At 36.4% G+C, this 19,902-nt stretch overlaps 1 protein-coding gene across 1 annotated transcript; it reads left to right on the forward strand.

The window, feature by feature from the left end:
* The first annotated feature begins 2,424 nt into the window (after positions 1–2,424).
* Positions 2,425–19,518, forward strand: ASB17 (ankyrin repeat and SOCS box containing 17). Its single transcript, XM_022580910.2, is given in 4 exon segments — positions 2,425–2,825; positions 15,356–15,495; positions 15,498–15,625; positions 19,201–19,518. Coding segments are annotated over 4 exon segments (876 nt in total). The 3' UTR covers positions 19,408–19,518.
* The last annotated feature ends 384 nt before the right edge of the window (positions 19,519–19,902 follow it).

The following is a 19,902-nucleotide window of genomic DNA, read 5'->3' on the forward strand; positions in this document are numbered from 1 at the left end:
TACCTTGCTCCTTCATCTGTGAGATATGTTTTTGTCACCCCCCCCTCTTTTTTTTTTGATGAGTGGGACTGTGTTCCTGTCTTACTGGTTGTTTGGCCTGAGGCTTCCAACAGTGGGGCTTGTAGGCTATTGGGTAGAGCTGGGTCTTGGTGCTGAGATGAAGACCTTCAGGAAACCTCACTCCAATGAATATTCCCTAGGGTCTGAGGTTCTCTGTTAGTCCAGTGGTTCGGACTCGGAGCTCCCACCACAGGAGCTTCAGCCTGACCCCTGGTTCATGAACCTAGATCCTGCAAGCTGTGCAGGGCAGCAAAAAAAAAAAAAAAAAAAGGAGAACAATAACAAAGTAAAGAAAGAAAATTAGACTAGGTAACTAACAGATATGTTAGAAAGAATACAAAAATAAGGGCTTCCCTGGTGGCGCAGTGGTTGAGAGTCTGCCTGCCAATGCAGGGGACACGGGTTCGTGCCCCAGTCTGGGAAGATCCCGCATGCCGCAGAGCGGCTGGGTCTGTGAGCCATGGTCGCTGAGCCTGCGCATCCGGAGCCTGTGCTCGGCAACGGGAGAGGCCACAACAGTGAGAGGCCAGCGTACCAAAAAAAAAAAAAAAAAAAAGAATACAAAAATAGAAATATAGATGAAACAACAACCAGAAGGTAAAACAGAACCACAGTAGTTAAACAGAGGAGGAGGAAAAAAAAAAAAAAAGGTGGAAAGTCCTTGGCTGTGGAGGGCGTGGCCTAAGCAGGGGCGGGGTTTGGGCAGTGGGCATGACCTATGCTTAGGACTAATGTGTTTATCTTAAGGAGGGATTTTCACTGGTGCTATTATGTTTCAATTTTTTACAACCTTTATATTTGGTATTATTAAGAAATCAATAAAAATAGTTCAATTAAAAATGTGTTTTTTGAATTGGGAAAAGAAGAAAAAGAAAGTAGAGGAAAACAACAAAATTCTTAGTTTTTACAAAGATGACAGTATTTATTAGGTTTTTATGCTAAAAGAGAGTTTGGATTTTATAAAATACAATATTACTGGAAGTATATTACAGTAAACCTAAAGTTATAACTTCCCTTTACTAAAGAGACATCATTCATGTTATGTAAAGAAAAATATGCAAAAGGAAAAAGAAAATACTTAAATACCTTTAAAATTGCTAATAAATACACTCAAGGTTGTTAAATTTAACAAAGTTGGCTGAAGCATTAACTACAAAATAATGATAAAACAATCTTAACATATTTCTGCTTTATTTTACTGAGACAAGGATGCCATAATAAGCTTGAAGTACTTTTTTAAAAATTAATTAATTAATTAATTTTCAGCTGCATTAGGTTTTTGTTGCTGTGTGTGGGTTTTCTCTAGCTGCGGTGAGCAAGGGCTACTGTTCGTTGCAGTGCGTGGCCTTCTCATTGAGGTGGCTTCTCGTTGCAGAGCATGGGCTCTAGGCAAGTGGGCTTCAGTAGTTGTGGCACACAGGCTCAGTAGTTGGGGCTCGTGGGCTCTAGAGCGCAGGGTCAGTAGTTGTGGCGCACGGGCTTAGTTGCTCCATGGCATGTGGGATCTTTCTGGACCAGGGCTTGAACCTGTGTCCCCTGCATTGGCAGGCGGATTCTTAACCACTGCACCACCAGGGAAACCCCAGCTTGAAGTACTTTTAATGCCCCCACTGTATATATTCTGCCTTATATATAGAGGAATAATCTCTACAGAACTTACAATTCTAAAACAAAGTTTCCAAATTTTGTTTAATATTGTATGACATCTTTTCTCTCTGAGAATTAATACAGTGCCTATTGGCAGGTTTATTAACCTATCTAAGCCTTAGTTTCCTCAACTATAACATAGGGAAAATATCCTATGAAGATTAAGTGAGAACGTGCAGTCCTCATGCAGAATATGAGAACAGTGCTTGAACTTTTTCACTCTATCATTATCTCTTTGTTATATGATAGCCTAAAAAGAATAATCAGTCTGATTATTAATACTATTTTGTCTAATGTATAGACTGTACTTTTAGCACTTGATAAACATACATACTAGCTTGAGTTGAATTCTTAGAAAGTTAAAAATATATCTTATTATATATATTATATATATAATATATATATAATATATTACATATAATATACAATATATATTATATATATTATATATTAATATTATATAGCTCTCCCATGTGCCATTTCTGTCCAATATGTCTTTCTCAAAGGTCACCAGTTACATATAATATCCCAAATTTCTGACCTATGCTGATGACAGATCTCCATCTATTGTGATGTCATCCAGTACTTGATGGTAATATTTCACATGATATTTATTTCTGGCTACAGTTTAAAAAGCACTTCCTGTTTGTAGAGTAACTCAAGGATTACAGTATGACTTCCTGTGATTTTATTTCTATATCGTTGCCTTAAGTAGCAATGAGTAAATCTTCTAAATTATGTCGAAAGACTTCTTGTCCACAAAGCAATGTATTCTGAGATCTCATTGACAAAACTGTTAAAAGACCATCCTTGTAGTTTTTGGGTCAGTGGGGATATCACTGTTATGAACCCAGGATTTATAGAACACTGGCAAAAATTCTGAGGTACAGAGACTTGGATCGGTTTGACCTACTACTCACAGATTATATTGCATTTGTGGAAAAATCAAGATACTGTTTTGAACTAAATTTTAATCTTGAATTTACTGAAATATGTGTGAATACAATTCTGTACTGGGTTTTCGCCAGAAAAGGTAATCCTGACTTTGTGGAATTGCTCCTCAAGAGGGCAAAAGACTATGTTCAAGACAGAAGTTGTAACCTGGCACTGATATGGAGGTAATAATCTCATATGTTTTCAACATAAAAGGAGAAAATTTCTCTTTAGGAGGATATACTACTTCTTTTTTTCTAAAATGTATATGCATAGTGACTACATATGGATAAAGAATCCTGACTTGATTGCTCATTCATTTGTTCATTCCTTCATTATTTATTCAATAAAATTTTACCTATATGTAAATTATTATGTACCAATAAATTACTAGTGGTTTGCTCTATAAAACTTACATGGAAGTGTTCAAGGTAATGCAGTGTTACACAACCTAGATTTCTGTAACTAGTCAAAGACATTGTTTTTTGTAATACTGTGATCTCTTCTTTTTGAGAATACTGAGAATGTTTATCTATAAACTATCTAAATTGTCTTTCAAAGTATAATTCAGGATATACACACATATTCACTTAGTCATACTTGTTAAACATAATAATTCCCTATTTTTATGTTAAACATTATAAATTTGACTCCAAATTCTCCAGAATTGAACACAGTGAAAGTCAAATACCTGATTCAATCTGCTATAGAACGAAATTTTCACATTGTCTAAACATGTCAATCTAGCTAATGAATACTACTGAGGATCTTAGAATAAAATGTCCAATATGACCTCATTGTAGTCTGTAATACAGATTTTAAAGTTACTTAGTTACTACTGAGGATCTTAGAATAAAATGTCCAATATGACCTCATTGTAGTCTGTAATACAGATTTTAAAGTTACTTAGTTTGCACTAACTGCAATTTAGTCTTTGGTTTTAGGTATTAGTTTGATTAGAACAGATGTGCATTTATTCATTCATTCAACAAAGTACTTATCACCTTACTATGCATGAGGCACTGTACTAGGCATGATGATAGAACCATGTATTCAATGAAAAACAAGACAGATAAGATCAGTTTAAGACTAAACCAATTTAGATTCTGCCTGAAGCAGAGTTGTTTTCTTGATTGTGTATCACTGTGGTGATGGAGAACCACTGGATTACTTTCCTTAATGATAACCCAAGTACAAAAACTGAGAGTTGAAGTCTTCAATATCAATAAATAAAACTCCAAGTAGTACTTTTTGGTTGTTTTACGACCACTATATTTGTAACTATAGCAGAGATCAGCAGCTTCTAACACTGAGTGTCACTAGCTGGGTTAAGTAGTGCCTATGTGTATCCCTGGCAGGCCCATGGGAAAGAAAAATGAAGTAAAACAAAGGAAGAGAGGATAAGTTAAAAAAAAGATTAATGAGGGGCAAGAAGGGAAAACTGAAAGGAAAGAAAGGAAAATGAAAGAAAAACATATGGTTGGACAGGATAGAGTGCCATTAAAAACTGTCTTAATAAACTGTTTAAAGACTAACAGATTTTGACTTAGATGCATCCACAAGGTAAAACACATTACAGGCCAATTCTAAGTACCACAATATCTTTAGGATCTTTCAGATTCACAGAATTTTAAATTCAGATGGAACCTAAGAATTCACTAGCAAACCTCCCCTAACCCCTCTTCCTGGGCAGCAACTCCCAGAGTGCATCTCTGGCTGGTGCTCACCTGGTCTCTGCTTGAACAACTCTAGTAGTAGTGAGTTAACTATTTCCTAAGGTAAATCATTCCTTTGCCAGGGACCCTTCTCTTTCCTAGCCACTCATTTTCCCTCAAAGATTTTACCCAGTCCCACGACTTTAAATATTACGATACGCCAATGACTCCCAAATCTTTATCTCCAGCCATTACCTCTCCTCTGAGCTCCAGACTCCTCCTATATGAGGCTGTCTGCTCAACATCTCCACAGAGCATCTCAAATTTAACAGAATCAAAACAGAATACTGATCTTACTCACACTATACCTGCCAACTTGCTCCTTCCCCTGAATTCTGCACTTGATTAATGGCCTCTGTTGCTCAGGCCAAAAATCTAGGATTTATGTTTGCTTCTTCTCTTTCTTTCACAACACATCAGCAAATCTTTTTTATTTTATCTCTAAAATATGTAACAATTATTTATACTTTTCATCTTCTCTGTTTCCAACGTAGGTGAAGCCACCATTGTCCCTTGCCTAGACAACTCCAATAGACTCCTAAAGAGTCTTCCAGCTTCCACTCTTCCCTCTTACAATCCATTCTTGACTCAGAAGCCTGAGTGACCTTATAAAAATGTAAAATAGGCCATACCACCCACGCTTAAAATCATCCAAAGTTTTCCTACTACAGGTGAAATAAAATTCAAACTCAATAACCATTTTTTAAAACTCCCATATGGGGACTTCTGTGATGGTGCAGTGGTTGAGAGTCTGCCTGCCAATGCAGGGGACACGGGTTCGAGTCCTGGTCTGGGAGGTCCCACGTGCCACAGGGCAACTGGGCCCGTGGGCCACAGCTACCAAAGCCCACGCGCCTAGGGCCCATGCTCTGCAGCGGGAGAGGCCACCGCAGTGAGAGGCCCGCACACCCCAACGAGGAGTAGCCCTGGCTCGCCGCAACTAGAGAAAGCCCACACGCAGCAACTAGAGAAAGCCCACACGCAGCAACAAAGACCCAACGCAGCCAAAAATTAAAAAAAAAACCTCCCATATGATATGTCCCCAAATCCAATCTCCCGAATTCTAATCTCATGTCATTCTCCCCCTTGAACAATATATTCCAACCACAACATTTGTTGTCCACTGTCTACTCTTGCTAAAAGTAAGCTCCATGAAAGGAGGAACTTTGACTATTGCTTCAGCTTTGAATCCTCATGTCTAGAACTATGCAGATACATAGTAAGTGGTTAATGAAGAATGTGTTGGATGAAAAAATGAATTTTTATACAGCTTTATTAGATTCTTCTTCCTCATAGTGCACTGAATTCTGTCTCCATTTCTCCAACTCTGCCCCCAGAGATATAGAATACAAAGTCTACTCATTCTCTGTCCTGTATGAAAACCTCTCAAATATTTGAACATAGCTATTATGTCCCCATAATAAATACCTTACGTTTCCTATTATCTGTTGTTCTTTATTTCCATAGCAGCATCATTCTTTGGTCACCTTCCCCTGTATACACTCCAGTTTGATAATTTTGCTAATCCAATAATGAGGTGTCTAAATAGGTCTCTGGAGGAGAAGAGACAGAATTAATGAGAGAAAGGAACTTAAGTTTGTTCATTTTTGCAATAAACCTGCAAAAATAAATGCCACAGTATGGAAGACTGTAAGTGGATAAAGAGAGATGACATCATTCAGTTAAAATAACAATAATCATTTATTAAGCATTTTCTAAGTACCAGGCACTGTGTTATTTGCTGAGGATACAAAAACAAAGTAGACATATTTCCTGATTTTGGAGAGCTCACAGACTAGTACATAAGCCATAAAAAATTATAATTATACTATAAGTTCAAAAATAGAAGCATACAGAGGTAGAAAGAACAGACGACATCGTTAATATTGGGGAGGAGCTGGTATCGGAGAAGGCACTTTAGAAGAGGTGATGTCTTAAATTTATTTTTAAAATGTAAAAAGGAGTTTTCCCTGTCTTTCCCTTGAAGAAATGTAATCTAGGCAGAGAGAGGCTGACTAAAGCCAAGAGAAATACAAACATGTTGTATCCAGTGACTACAGGCAATTCAGCAATTGCTAGAGAGTGAGATGGAAATCAGGTAATAGTGACAGATAAGGCCTAAAAGAGAGCCCTTGAAGGACCTTTGTAGGCCATACCAAGGAATTTGAAATTTATACCATGGGTGATGCCCAATCAGTGAAGGTCTTTTCAGACTTGAAGTATGAAAAGATTCATCAGCTCCCATTTGAAGACTGGACTGTGGTAAGGGAGGGTGCAGCTAGAATTAGGGAGACTAGTTAGTAGACTGCTCAAACACTCCAGGTAGAATGGCAGGTCCAGAATTTCTGTAGAGGAAGGGTTGAGGGAAGCAACCTGATTGAAAAGAGGGAGGTGGTTAGAGGACGTGCTTGAAACTGAATTTGCATAGCACGCCCAGTGTGCTAACTAAGATTACATGTGTACTTATAATAGTTTTGGGGGAAGAACTAATCTGCTCTGCCACCATCCCCCCCCCAGTCCCTAGGTAAATCATAATGAGGACTTAAACTAAAAACAATAGCAATAGGGAAAAGAAGAGATATTACTAAATAGAATAACCAGGCATTACAATAGGTGATTAGAAGTAGAAAATGAAAGAGAAGAGTTACTCTTCAAATTTCAAAATTTTGAGACTCGTTGATGATTGTATTAGCTTCCTTTTGCTGCTGTAACAAAGCTGCCACAAACTTAGTGGCTTAAAATAATATGAATTTATTATTTTATAGTTCTGAAGGTCAGAGTCCAAAATGAGGCTACAAGGGCTAAAATCAAGATGTCACAGGGTGGGTTCCTTCTGGAGGTTCTAAGGGAGAGCCTTAGAGGGCTCTAGCTAGATACTCTAGCTGCCTTTGCCAACTTCTAGAGCTGCCTACATTCCTTGGTTCATGGTCTCTTCCTCCATCTTCAAAGCCAACACTGTAGTCCTATCTCCTTCACTGGCTCTGCTTCTGTCATTCTCTGACATCTCTTATAAGGACTCTTGTGATTATACTGGGCCCCCCTGGATAATCTCGCACCTCAAGATCCTTATCCTAATTATATCTGCAAAATCCCTTTTGCCATATTGAGAGGCTATTTCAGTCTACCACAATGGTCATGCCACAAATCTATTAAAATTATTACAAGAGACTATAAAGTCAGTTTTGGATGCATGTGTTTGCATTGCCTAAGGGATATCCAGGTAAAGATGTGCAGTAGGTAGCTATTATGTAGTGTCATCCTTGATGTCTCTCTTTTACATTGCACATCTTAGTCTGTCAGGACATCTGCTGAGTCTGCCTTTAAACAATATACAGAATTTGATCATCTCCACTGTTATCACCTAAGTTAAGTGATTTCTCTCCTTCTATCCCATAACAAATTCTCAATAAAGGTGAGATCGTGCTGCTTTTTTTTACTCAAAATCTCCAGTGGCTCTTCCATTCCATTTAAAGATGAAGTTCTTATAGTGATCTGCAAGGCTTTACACAATGTGACATCCCATTACCTCTGTCCTCATTTCCTACTATCCCTCACCCTTTTCACACTTTTAGCCACACAGGCTCCCTTACTCTTCCTCCACCACCCCAGGCACACTCTCCTGCCTTAGGGTTCTTAAATGTCCAAATAGCTAACTTCTTCATCTCCTTCTTCTTTATCTAATGTCACATTTCAGTAGAGCCCTCTCCTATAATCCTATTTAAAATTGGAAAATGCCAAAAGTTCAGGACCAGACACTTTCATGAATTCTACCAAACATTCAAAAAGGACTTAATCCTTCTCAAACCATCCAAAAAATTGAAAAGGAAGGAATGCTCCCAAACTCATTCTATGAGGCCCACGTTAGCCTGATACCAAAAGCAGATAAACGCACTTTGAAAAAAATAATAAAATAAAATAAAATTACAGGCCAATATCCCTGATGAATACAGATGCAAACATCCTCAACAAAAGAATAACAAACCAAATTCAACAATACATTAAAAGAATATACACCATGATCAAGTAGAATTTATTCCAGGGATGCAAGAATGGTTCGATATGTGTAAATCAATCAACCTGATACACCACATTAACAAAACAAAGAATAACACCATATAATCATCTCAATAGAGGCAGAAAAAACATTTGACAAAATTCAACATCCATTTATGATATAAACTCTCAACAAAGTGGGTATAGAGGGAACATACCTCAACATAATAAAGGCTATATATGATAAATTCATTGTTAACATATTATTCAGTTGAAAACCTGCAAGCTTTTCCTCTAAGATCAGGAACAAGAAAAGGATGCCTACTATCATCACTTTTATTCAACATAGTATTGGAAGTCCTAGCCACAGCAAATCAAAAAAGAAAAAGAGACAAAATTGGAAAAATTGGAAAGAAAAAAGTAAAACCGTCAGTATTTGCAGATAACATGATACTATATAGAGAAAACCCTAAAGAGTCCACAAAAAATTTATTAGAATAAACAAATCGAGTAAAGTTGCAGGATACAAAATCAGTACAGAAATCTATTGCATTTCTAAATGTTACCAACTATCGAAAGAGAAATTAAGAAAACAATCCCATCTATAATTGTATCAAAAGAATAAAACATCTCGCAATAAATTTAACCAAGGAGGTGAAAGACCTGTACTCTGAAAACTATAAGATATTGGGACTTCCCTCATGGTGCAGTGGTTAAGAATCTGCCTGCCAATGCAGGGGACATGGGTTTGAGCCCTAGTCTGGGAAGATCCCACATGCTGTGGAACAACTAAGCCTGTGCGCCACAACTACTGAGCCTGCGAGCCACAACTACTGAAGCCCGAGCACCTAGAGCCCATGCTCCGCAACAAGAGAAGCCACTGCAATGAGAAGTCCGCACACTGCAACGAAGAGTAGCTCCCTCTTGCTGCAACTAGAGAAAGCCTGTGTACAGCAACAAAGACCCAATGCAGCCAAAATAAATAAATAAACTTACCACAAAAAACCCTATAAGATATTGATGAAAGAAATTGAAGATATTGATGAAATAAATGGAAAGGTATACCATGCTCATGGATTCAAAGAATTAACAGTTAAAATGTCCAAACTACGCAAAGCAATCTACAGATTCAATGCAATCCCTATCAGAATAACAATGGTATTCTTCATGAAACTGAAACCAATAATCCTAAAATTTGTATGGAATCTTGAAAGACCATGAACAGCCAAAGCAACCTTTATAAAGAAGAACAAAGCTGGAGGTATCATGCTCCCTGATTTCAAGCTATACTACAAAGCTATAGTCATCAAAAGTGTATAGTACTGGCACAAAAACAGACACATAGATCAATGGAACAGAATAGACAGTCCAAAAATAAACCCATGCGTATATGGTCAATCAATCTATAACAAAGGAGGCAAGAATGTACAATGGGGAAAAAACAACATCTTCAATAAATGGTGTTGGGAAAACTGGACAGCTACACACAAGAGAATCAACCTGGACCACTTTCTTACACCATATACAAAAATACACTCAAAATGGTTACAGATCTAAATATAAGACCTGAAACCATAAAACTTCTAGATGAAAACATAGGCAGTATGCAATTTTACATCAGTCTTTGCAATATTTTTTTGGATATGTATCCTTAGGCAAGGGCAACAAAAGCAAAACTAAACGAATGGGACTACATCAAACTAAAAAGCTTTTGGATAGCAAAGGAAACCATCAAAACAATGAAAAGGCAACCTATTGAGTGGTGAGAGTTATGTGCAAACAATATATCCAACCAGTGGTTAATATCTAAAACACATAGGGCTTCCCTGGTGGCACAAGTGGTTGAGAGTCCGCCTGCCGATGCAGGGGACACAGGTTCATGTCCCCGTCCGGGAAGATCCCACATGCTGCGGAGCGGCTGGGCCCATGAGCCATGGCTGCTGAGCCTGCCTGTCCGGAGCCTGTGCTCCGCAACGGGAGAGGCCACAACAGTGAGAGGCCTGCATACTGCAAAAAAAAAAATAAAAAAATCTAAAACATATAAAGAACTCATACAACTCAATATTATAAAAATCAAATTTAAAGAGGTGCAGGGGACCTGAATAGGTATTTTTTTCCAAGGAAGACATACAGATGGCCTATAGATATGTGAAAAGATGCTCAACATCACTAATCACCAGAGAACTGCAAATTAAAACCATAATGAGGGGGCTTCCCTGGTGCCGCAGCAGTTGAGAATCCGCCTGCCAATGCAAGGGACATGGGTTTGAGCCCTGGTCCGGGAAGGTCCCACATGCCGTGGAGCAACTAAGCCCCTGCACCACAACTACTGAGCCTGCGCTCTAGAGCCCACAAGCCACAACTACTGAGCATGTGTGCCACAACTGCTGAAGCCCGCATGCCTAGAGCCTGCACTCCACAACAAGAGAAGCCACTGCAATGAGAAGCCTGTGCACCACAACCAAGAGTAGCCCCCGCTCACCACAACTAGAGAAAGCCCATGTGCAGCAACAAAGACCCAACTCAGCCATAAATAGATAAATAAATAACTAAATTTATAAAACCACAATGAGATATCACCTTCCCCCGTCAGAACACATATTATCAAAAAGACCACCAATAAGTGTTAGTGAAGATATAGAGAAAAGGGAACCCTTGTGCACTGTTGGTGGGAATGTAAATTGGTGCAGCCACTATGGAAAATAGTATGTAGTTTCCTCAAAAAAATTAAAAATAGAGTTACCATATGATCCAGCAATTCTACTTCTGGGTATTTATGTGAAGAAAATGAAAATACTAATTAAAAAAGATACATGCACCCCTATGTTCCTTGCAGCATTATTTACAATAGCCAAGATATGGAAGCAACCTAAGTGTCCATCAATAGATGAATGGATAAAGAAGTGGTGTCTGTGCATATATACATATATACAATGTATTATTACTCAGCCATACAAAAGAATAAAATCTTGCTATTTGTGACAACATGGACAGATTTAGAGGATATTATGCTAAGTGAAATAAGTCAGATAGAGAAAAACAAATACTGTATGATTTCACTTACATGTGGAATCTAAAAAACAAAACAAAAACCAAAAAGGAAACCGACCCATAGATACAAACTTGGTTTCACGGCAGGGGTAGTATGGAATTGGGAAAAATAGGTGAAGGAGATTAAGAGGTACAAACTTCTAGTTATAAAATAAATAGGTCATGGGGATGTAATTTACAGCATAGGGAATATAGTCAATAATATTGTAATAACTTTGTACAGTGATAGATTATTGTGGTGATCAATTCATATTGTGTATAAATATCAAACCACTATGTTATACACCTGAAACCAATATAATATTGCATGTCAACTGCATTTAAATTAAAAAAATAAATAAAATAAAATTGAGAAATGCCCTCACTGCACCTTCCCAGCACTTCCATACTTCTAATCCTGCACTACTTTTTCTTTTTCCCAGAATACTTATCAAACCTTCTAACATATTATGAAATTGGCTTGTTTGCTATGTTCATTCTGTTATATATTGTCTGTTATCCCTCACTACTATATTAGCAAGAAGCGGCATCTTTGTTTTGTTCACTCATATATCCCAAATACCCAAAAGGGTGCCTGGCATACAGTATGCATTCAGTAAGTATTTGTTGAATAAATTAACAGACAGTAGTTATCATGTTATGGTCATAGATGAAATTGCCTGAGAACAATTAATCAGATGAAAATTAGTCAAAATGCCACATCTACTTTACCTAGATGTTGAGGGCAGAGGAAGAGGAATCAGTGAAAGAGGGTTGAGAATGAATAGTCAAAGAGGTAGATGCATAACTTGAAGAGAATGGTCCCACGGAGTCATGGGAAAACATCTCAAGAAAGTCAACTGTCAAATATCAAAGATAAAATTATTATGAAGAAAGGTCTATTAAATTGGCAGCTGGAAACCAGAAGAGAAATGCTAGGAAAATTTTTAGAAATAATTATTATAGCTACAAAATGGAATCATTCCCTGCATGTCTATATGGAAATATTATGTCCCATTTCATAAGTGCATATATGACAGGTTTTCAGATACAGAGGGTTCAGTTCATTAACCTCACATTTAAAAATTGATTCTTGCTTTGCTTGCCTCATTCCATCCATATAAGTACTGTAATAATTAACTGTCAGGACAGATTAAGCAAATTTTGGTTTATAATAACATGATCTTTAAACATGAGGATTAATTATATGTCATTTGGGTACAGACTAGACTTTTGAATCTCATTTTAAACCTATTTGAGTTTTAGTTATGTTTTCAACATTTTTGGTCCAAAATATCTTCTACAGTAATGTCAATCTTAATATTTTAAAATCAACTAATATCTCTAAATCTTAACAAGGGCCACTTACAGTATTTTTTGTCCCCTAAGTCCCGTGAATTCCCATACTTATAAGTCTCTTAAGGCAAATATCTTCTTAAGAGTTAGCAAGATGAATAAATTAGACTGCTTTTGAAAATGTTAAATGATTGCGCTTCACTAAAATTCTGACTAGGCCCGAAAGCTACAGAATAACTTTAAAATTAATAATAATTTTCAGGATAATGGTAAAAAAAAAATCAATTAACATATATTTGAGTATGTACTATGGGCCAAGCATTGTTCTAGGCATTTAGGGATATAAAAGTGTATTAAACAGACAAAGAGTATTGCCCTGTAGAACTTAAAATTTTATAGTTTATCTTGCCCACGCATTGATTTTGAACATAAGAAAATGAAAGATTAGAGACATTAAGCAAGTTGTCCAAAATGATAAGAGCTTAATGGAGCTATGTACAAAATGCCATAGAGTTTATTAGACAGGGTCTTATACGATGAGCAAGACTTGTCCCAGAATTGAAAATGGAATGGAAGAACATATACAAATCAAAGAAATGTAAAAGAGTTGAATGCAGTGGTGGTTTGGGAAAGTGAATACCAACAATCAGGAGAGGGAATGTAGAAGTAGTTTAGAAGTTCAATTTTGGATATGTGTTGGAAGTATTTGTGAAAAAGATGAGATGTTCAGGACAATAATGATCTGGAGATGACTCTAGGAGAGAGTGTATATATACTTTATACAGAGTTAGAACGATATATATAGTGCCACTGGTAGAGTGATGACAAAAATCCCACTTCTTAATTTCTAAAACACTATTCTGCACTGCACCACACTATTTTTTTTTTAATCACAAAATCTTGGCATTTCAGAGCTCAGTGAAGCTTTGGAGATAAACTAGTTGGTCTAGTAATTTTCAAACTACTTTTTGGAGCTCCTGACAAGAGAATCACCATATGGGAGGTCTCTAGGACCCCAAATACACTTCAACCAGAGAACTCATCTAATACAAAAGATGTATTTTATATAGCTAGTTCTTGCATAACAATATTCCAGTGTTGGTTTATGTTTGTAAATGAAACATTCTTTCCAATCTTTTTATTGCCAAACACCTACTATGACCTTCAAGTATTAGATCCAGGATAACCTGCAGGCAATGACTAACCCAGGTAGAGTTAGGTGTCCCTCCTTGGTGTTTCTACAGTTCCCCAAGCATGTTTCTATAGTAGCAATTATCACCTTGTAATGTATTTATTGAATTACTTGTTTGTTTCCCTTACTAGACTATAATAAGCATGTTGAGATCAAGGACTACATCTTCCATCTTTGCATATCTAGTACTCAGTACATTCTGGACAAGCCAGTGTTAAATAAATTAGTTAATGAATGGATGAGCAAATGAATACATAAATGCATGAGGAAATGGAGACTCAAAGAAGCTGACTTATTAGTTAGGAGAACTAAAACCTAGAACCTAGAACCTTTAAATCTCTATTGTTTTTAACACTATACCATGTTGCCTCCCATCTTAATTATTTGAAATCTTAAAGTTCTTTTTGAATAATGCTTTTCTTGCTAGGCATAATTGTCCAAAACTAATATTTATAGTTTGTATATGCTGTTCTGCAGAATATATTAGTATTTTATTACATCAATCAAGAGAATTCCAGAGACAAGGACCTTTAGTGCTAAAAGCCATGTCTACTTGGCCAAATCAAAGCTTGATAATTAATACAAAATTCCCTGTGGCTGATTCTACCATGTCCTATCTACATATAGTGACCAATTCAATAGCAAACATAAATGTCTATTAAATGAAACAATTGCAAGAACTATACACAATTAGAAAAAAATAACATTTTCATTTCTGTCATAAGGGAGGAGAAGTTTTCAAGTCCAGTCATCATATAGCAGCACTCCAGGAAAAACAAGATTTCAGAGAACTCTCAAAACTCTACTGAAGAAGGCAAATTAAATTCTGTCCTTGAGGGACCTGATACGACCCTCATCATAATTTACATTTCTTCAACCTGAAAATACCAACTCTGATTTTATTAAAGTGAAAAAATAGAATTAAGGTAGTTGCACTTATTCCTTTTCAGTCTAATTTTCAAACTCAATTCAATCTCAAGCCTGATACATGATCAAGAACAACAAAAACAAAAGGGTCACAGAATTCTGTTCTATTAATAAAGCGAAATAAAAAAGTCTGTCCCTCTTTTCCATTTTAGATTTTCCAGAGCTATATCAGTTTCCATATATCAATATTAGTTATTAGAACTATATCAATATTAGCTCTAATCACTATGGATTTCTCAAATGAGAAAGAATTGCTATTACTAAAACTAAACACTTTCCACACATTGTAAATCTTTTTGTTTGTTTGTTTTTACAAGTGTAAACGGGATTTAAGTGTGTAGTACAGTTTTCTTATTTTTTGACCTTCAGGTTGGCCTAGGTTCAGAGTGGAAAACTCTTTTTAAGACATACTATATATAAAGGAGAAGGTAGATTAATGTTATTTAAGATATTTACTATTTAAGATAATACTATTATTTTCCCTTTACTGTTAAGACAAAGTTTTTACCACATTTCTTAATTCTATATTCAATGAGGTTTTTCTTGTTTGTCTGATTCACAGAACTTTCACACCAGTATACTGTCCAAGCCCATTAAGTGGAATCACACCTCTACTTTACGTAGCTCAGATGAGACAATCCAATATCTTAAAAATACTCCTGCAATATGGAATCGTAGAAAGAGAAAAAAACCCTATCAACATTGTGTGCTTTACTCCTCAAGAGTGAGAATAATGGTTGATCATGAACTGGTAGATGTCCAGGAAGATGCCAAAAAATATTTAGTGCTTTGTTCCAGAATGCTTTCTGTCATTTCAACCAGGGAAATAGAGGTAAGCAAAGTACTGTACTTTGGGTGTGGGCTCAAATATTGATCAATTTTAAGATAAAATTGTGAGGCAAGAATAATTTTTCATCTATCAATCCAGTGAATCACTGAGTATATGCTTATAAATTAAAAATAGGCAAAATTCTAATTATCTTGAGCATTAGCTTTTTTATTTCATAATTTTATGTCTTCTAAATATGAAATAATTTTTTTAAGTTAGTATAGTTTATTTTAGTAGTTATTAAGTAGATGTATGTTATTATATTCTAATTACATAATAACCTGTTTATTAGGATTTCTATGTCTCAAAACCAGAACAGGGCTTCCCTCGTGGCTCAGTGGTTAAGAATCTGCCTGCCAATGCAGGGGACACGGGTTTGAGCCCTGGTCCGGGAAGATCCCACATGCCGCGGAGCAACTAAGCCTGTGCACAACTACTGAGCCCGCGAGCCACCACTACTGAGCCCACAAGCCTAGAGCCCATGCTCTGCAACAAGAGAAGCCACTGCGATGAGAAGTCCATGCACTGCAATGAAGAGTAGCCCTCACTCACCATAACTAGAGAAAGCCCACGCGCAGCAACAAAGACCCAATGCAGGCAAAAATAAATAAATTAAATTTAAAAACAAAAACAAAACAGAACAAATTAAACTTTTAACAGACTTCTTTTCCAATAGAATATTGTAAAATCAAAGTTACATTTCTCCCCACTATAATCACATACCAAGAAACATATTTTCCTTTTCAAAATTCCTGAACAATTTTAAGGATGAAAATATAAAGGCTTTAAATATTTGCTCAATTGAAAATATCTATCCCTCAGAAATGTGAAGAGTTTCTCCTTGATAAGGTTTAAAAAAAAAAATCAACCACATGAAGGGCATGTTTATCCTGTCAAAATGAACTGCAAGTTTCAGCATCAAATTGTATCATGTCTATTAGTATCAAGAAATAAGTCTAAGATAGACAACTGATGGGAACATACTGTACAGCACAGGGAACTCTACTTAATGCACTGTAGTGCCCTAAATGGAGGGGATATATGTATAACTGTTCCATTTTGCTGTGCAGTAGAAGCTAACACAACATTGTAAAGCAACTATACTCCAATAAAAATTAATTTAAAAAAAGAGAAATAAGTCTGCATAAGGTAAAGAAAGCTACCCCTATAAATTTAAACCAGTCAAAGTACCAAGGAATCTAGCAGTTCCCCTTATCTTTAAAGGTGTGACTTCAGAAATAAACTCCTAAGAAATATAGTTCTGTTGGGTCTTTAATTTTTTTAAGCTTTAACAATGCATATTAATCAACCATGCCTGGGCCAACTGTAAGGACAGCAAATTCGTCAAATTATTTTGGCAACCAATTTTTTTAAGCATTTTTAAAAAAAAATTATTTTATTTATCTATTTTTGTCTGCATTGGGTCTTCGTTGCTGCGCACGGGCTTTCTCTAGTTGTGGCAAGCGGGGGCTACTCTTGGTTGTGGTCTGCGGACTTCTCATTGCGGTGGCTTCTCTTGTTGTGGAACACGGGCTCTAGGTGTGTGGGCTTCAGTAATTGCAGCTCATGGGCTCAGTAGTTGTGACTCACAGGCTCTACAGCGCAGGCTCAGTAGTTGTGGCACACGGGCTTAGTTGCTCCACGGCATGTGGGATCTTCCCAGACCAGGGCTCGAAACTGTGTCCCCTGCATTGGCAGGCAGATTCTTAACCATTGTGCCACAAGGGAAGCCCTGGCACCAAATTTTGTTGCTATTTTGTGTTTTTGTTTTTATGGCTGCACCACATGGCATGTGGAATCTTAGTTTAGTTCGCTGACCAGGGATTGAACCCACGCCACCTGTACTGGAAGCACGGACTCTTAACCACTGGACCGCCAGAGAAGTCCTTGGCAACTAATTTTTAAAACAAAAAAATAAAAAAAAATTTTTTTGCTTCTTTACTTATACAATGGAATATTACTCAGCCATAAAAAGAAAAGAAATTGAGTTATTTGTAGTGAGGTGGATGGACCTAGAGTCTGTCATACAGAGTGAAGTAAGTCAGAAAGAGAAAAACAAATACCGTATGCTAACACATATATGTGGAATCTAAAAAAAAAAGAAATGGTTCTGAAGAACCTAGGGGCAGGACAGGAATAAAGATGCAGACATAGAGAATGGACTTGAGGACACGAGGAGGGGGAAGGGTAAGCTGGGACGAAGTGAGAGAGTGGCATGGACATATATAAACTACCAAATGTAAAATAGATAGCTAGTGGAAAGCAGCCACATAGCAGAGGGAGACCAGCTTGGTGCTTTGTGACCACCTAGAGGGGTGGGATAGGAAGGGTGGGAGGGAGACACAAGAGGGAGGAGAAAGGGGGATGTACATACATGTATAGCTGATTCACTTTGTTATACAGCAGAAACTGACACACCATTGTAAAGCAATTATACTCCAATAAAAATGTTAAAAAAATTTTTTTTGCTTCTTTAGTAATTTGCTTGTCCTTGTCCAGTGTTAGTCCTGCACATTTTTTATAGGACATATCGATTCTCAACCAGGTCCATGAATGCTATTGCTGAGGTACACTCAAAATAGAAGAGTACTAGGAGAGAATGAGTTGATCAAAATCACCTGAGTGGCAAAGAAGTTAAAGCTGGATTCCAATCAATTTCAGCTTAATAAGTGAAGTAGCATTGAGCAATAAGGTGAAAAATGGCATAAAAACCAGCTTAAAGAACTCTAAATAACCCTGCTTTTCATTTCCACATTTGCCAGTTTTATTGTAAATATACATTTAGATATCTTTACTTCTAGACCACAGTTCTGTGATTGCAGAGGCTATGTCTATTTTGTGTAGCCTAGCAATTATCCCAAGCACCAAGGTCAATGCTGAGTATACATGAGATATTCTTTAAATAATTGTTTACTGAACAATGAAAAATTACATATCATTTAAGTTAAAGTGTCATGTAGTCTGTAGAGTGTAGGTTCTTCTGGAGAAGTACCTCTATAACACAGCAATGTCTTTTACTTCTAAATCAGCCTAATAACATTTGGCTTCTAGAACTAAATCTTTAAAAGGGTAGCTTAACTAAAACGTAAAAAGTTATCTTCGTGTGTATGGGCCTCTTGTTAGGTCTTCTCATGATTCAGCAGTATGTAGTTTTACTCTACAATGGTTGGAATCACCTGGTGGAACTTTTAGGATTTATGTTGTCTGTGCCCAACCCCACACTAACTAAATCAGAAATTCTGGAGTAGAACCTCAGATTAATATTTTCTAAAGTCTCCTAGAAAATTCCAGTCAAACTGGTCAAATTGGCAACACTACTCTAGAAGAAGCTAATAAACCATAAGTGTATGATCTGTCTAAAATTAAAAACATACAGATTCATTGTTGTAAGAAATAATGTTTTGTGTCCTTAGACACATTAAACCTTATATATGATTGGGGGAATAAAATGGGAGTAAAAATTCTTGCCTCGAGTGAAAAAGTTTTAAAAAAATATTATAAGGGTTAAATAAATTTAAGATGCATTTTGTGAATTCAAATAAAACAATTAAAATGTTTATAATTTCCCTTTTCTTTAGACACAGCTAAGTTTAGGAAAACGTCCAATTATTTCAAATTGGCTGGACTACATTCCTTCAACAAGATACAAAGATCCATGTGAACTATTACATCTTTGCAGAATAACCATCAGGGCTCAACTACTGACCAACAATATGCTCCCAAATGGAATATTTTCACTTCTAATTCCTGTTCATCTACAGAACTACCTGAATTTAGAATGCTAATGCACGTCTTTTTCTTCATTCTTTAAGGACGCTCACTGTTGTATGGTTTAGAAGTTAATAAACTATTAACTTCACACAAATTTTTACTGCATTGAACATTCCATTAGAAAATATATTTTCACATGACACCCTAAATGCATCACATTTAAATTAACATATGGCTCTACCCATTAACTTTCTATACAGTGTAACAAATTATATGCATTTTAAAAATATTTTAATTTATGCTTTTATTCTGTTTTTAAAAGTTGTTTTCGGCCTTAGAGTATTCTTGTTACTTGTGGAAAATCTGGTCATATTAATATTCTGAACTCTGAAGCTCTTATTTTTAGTATGTCCTAAGTTAAGTAAATATTATTTTATATTTTGTATCCATAATAACAAATGTTTATTGAGTTATTTTGCAAATAAAACACTGTGTTTGGTAGTAGGGAATAATTAATGAAATTAAGAGGTGATCCCTTCCTTGAGAGAAGAATTTATAAATCTGTAGCA

Source organism: Delphinapterus leucas, chromosome 1 (genome assembly GCF_059928025.1).
Source record: "Delphinapterus leucas isolate spDelLeu-1000000601 "Yukka" chromosome 1, BTC_Dleu_Yukka2, whole genome shotgun sequence".
NCBI lineage: Eukaryota > Metazoa > Chordata > Mammalia > Artiodactyla > Monodontidae > Delphinapterus > Delphinapterus leucas.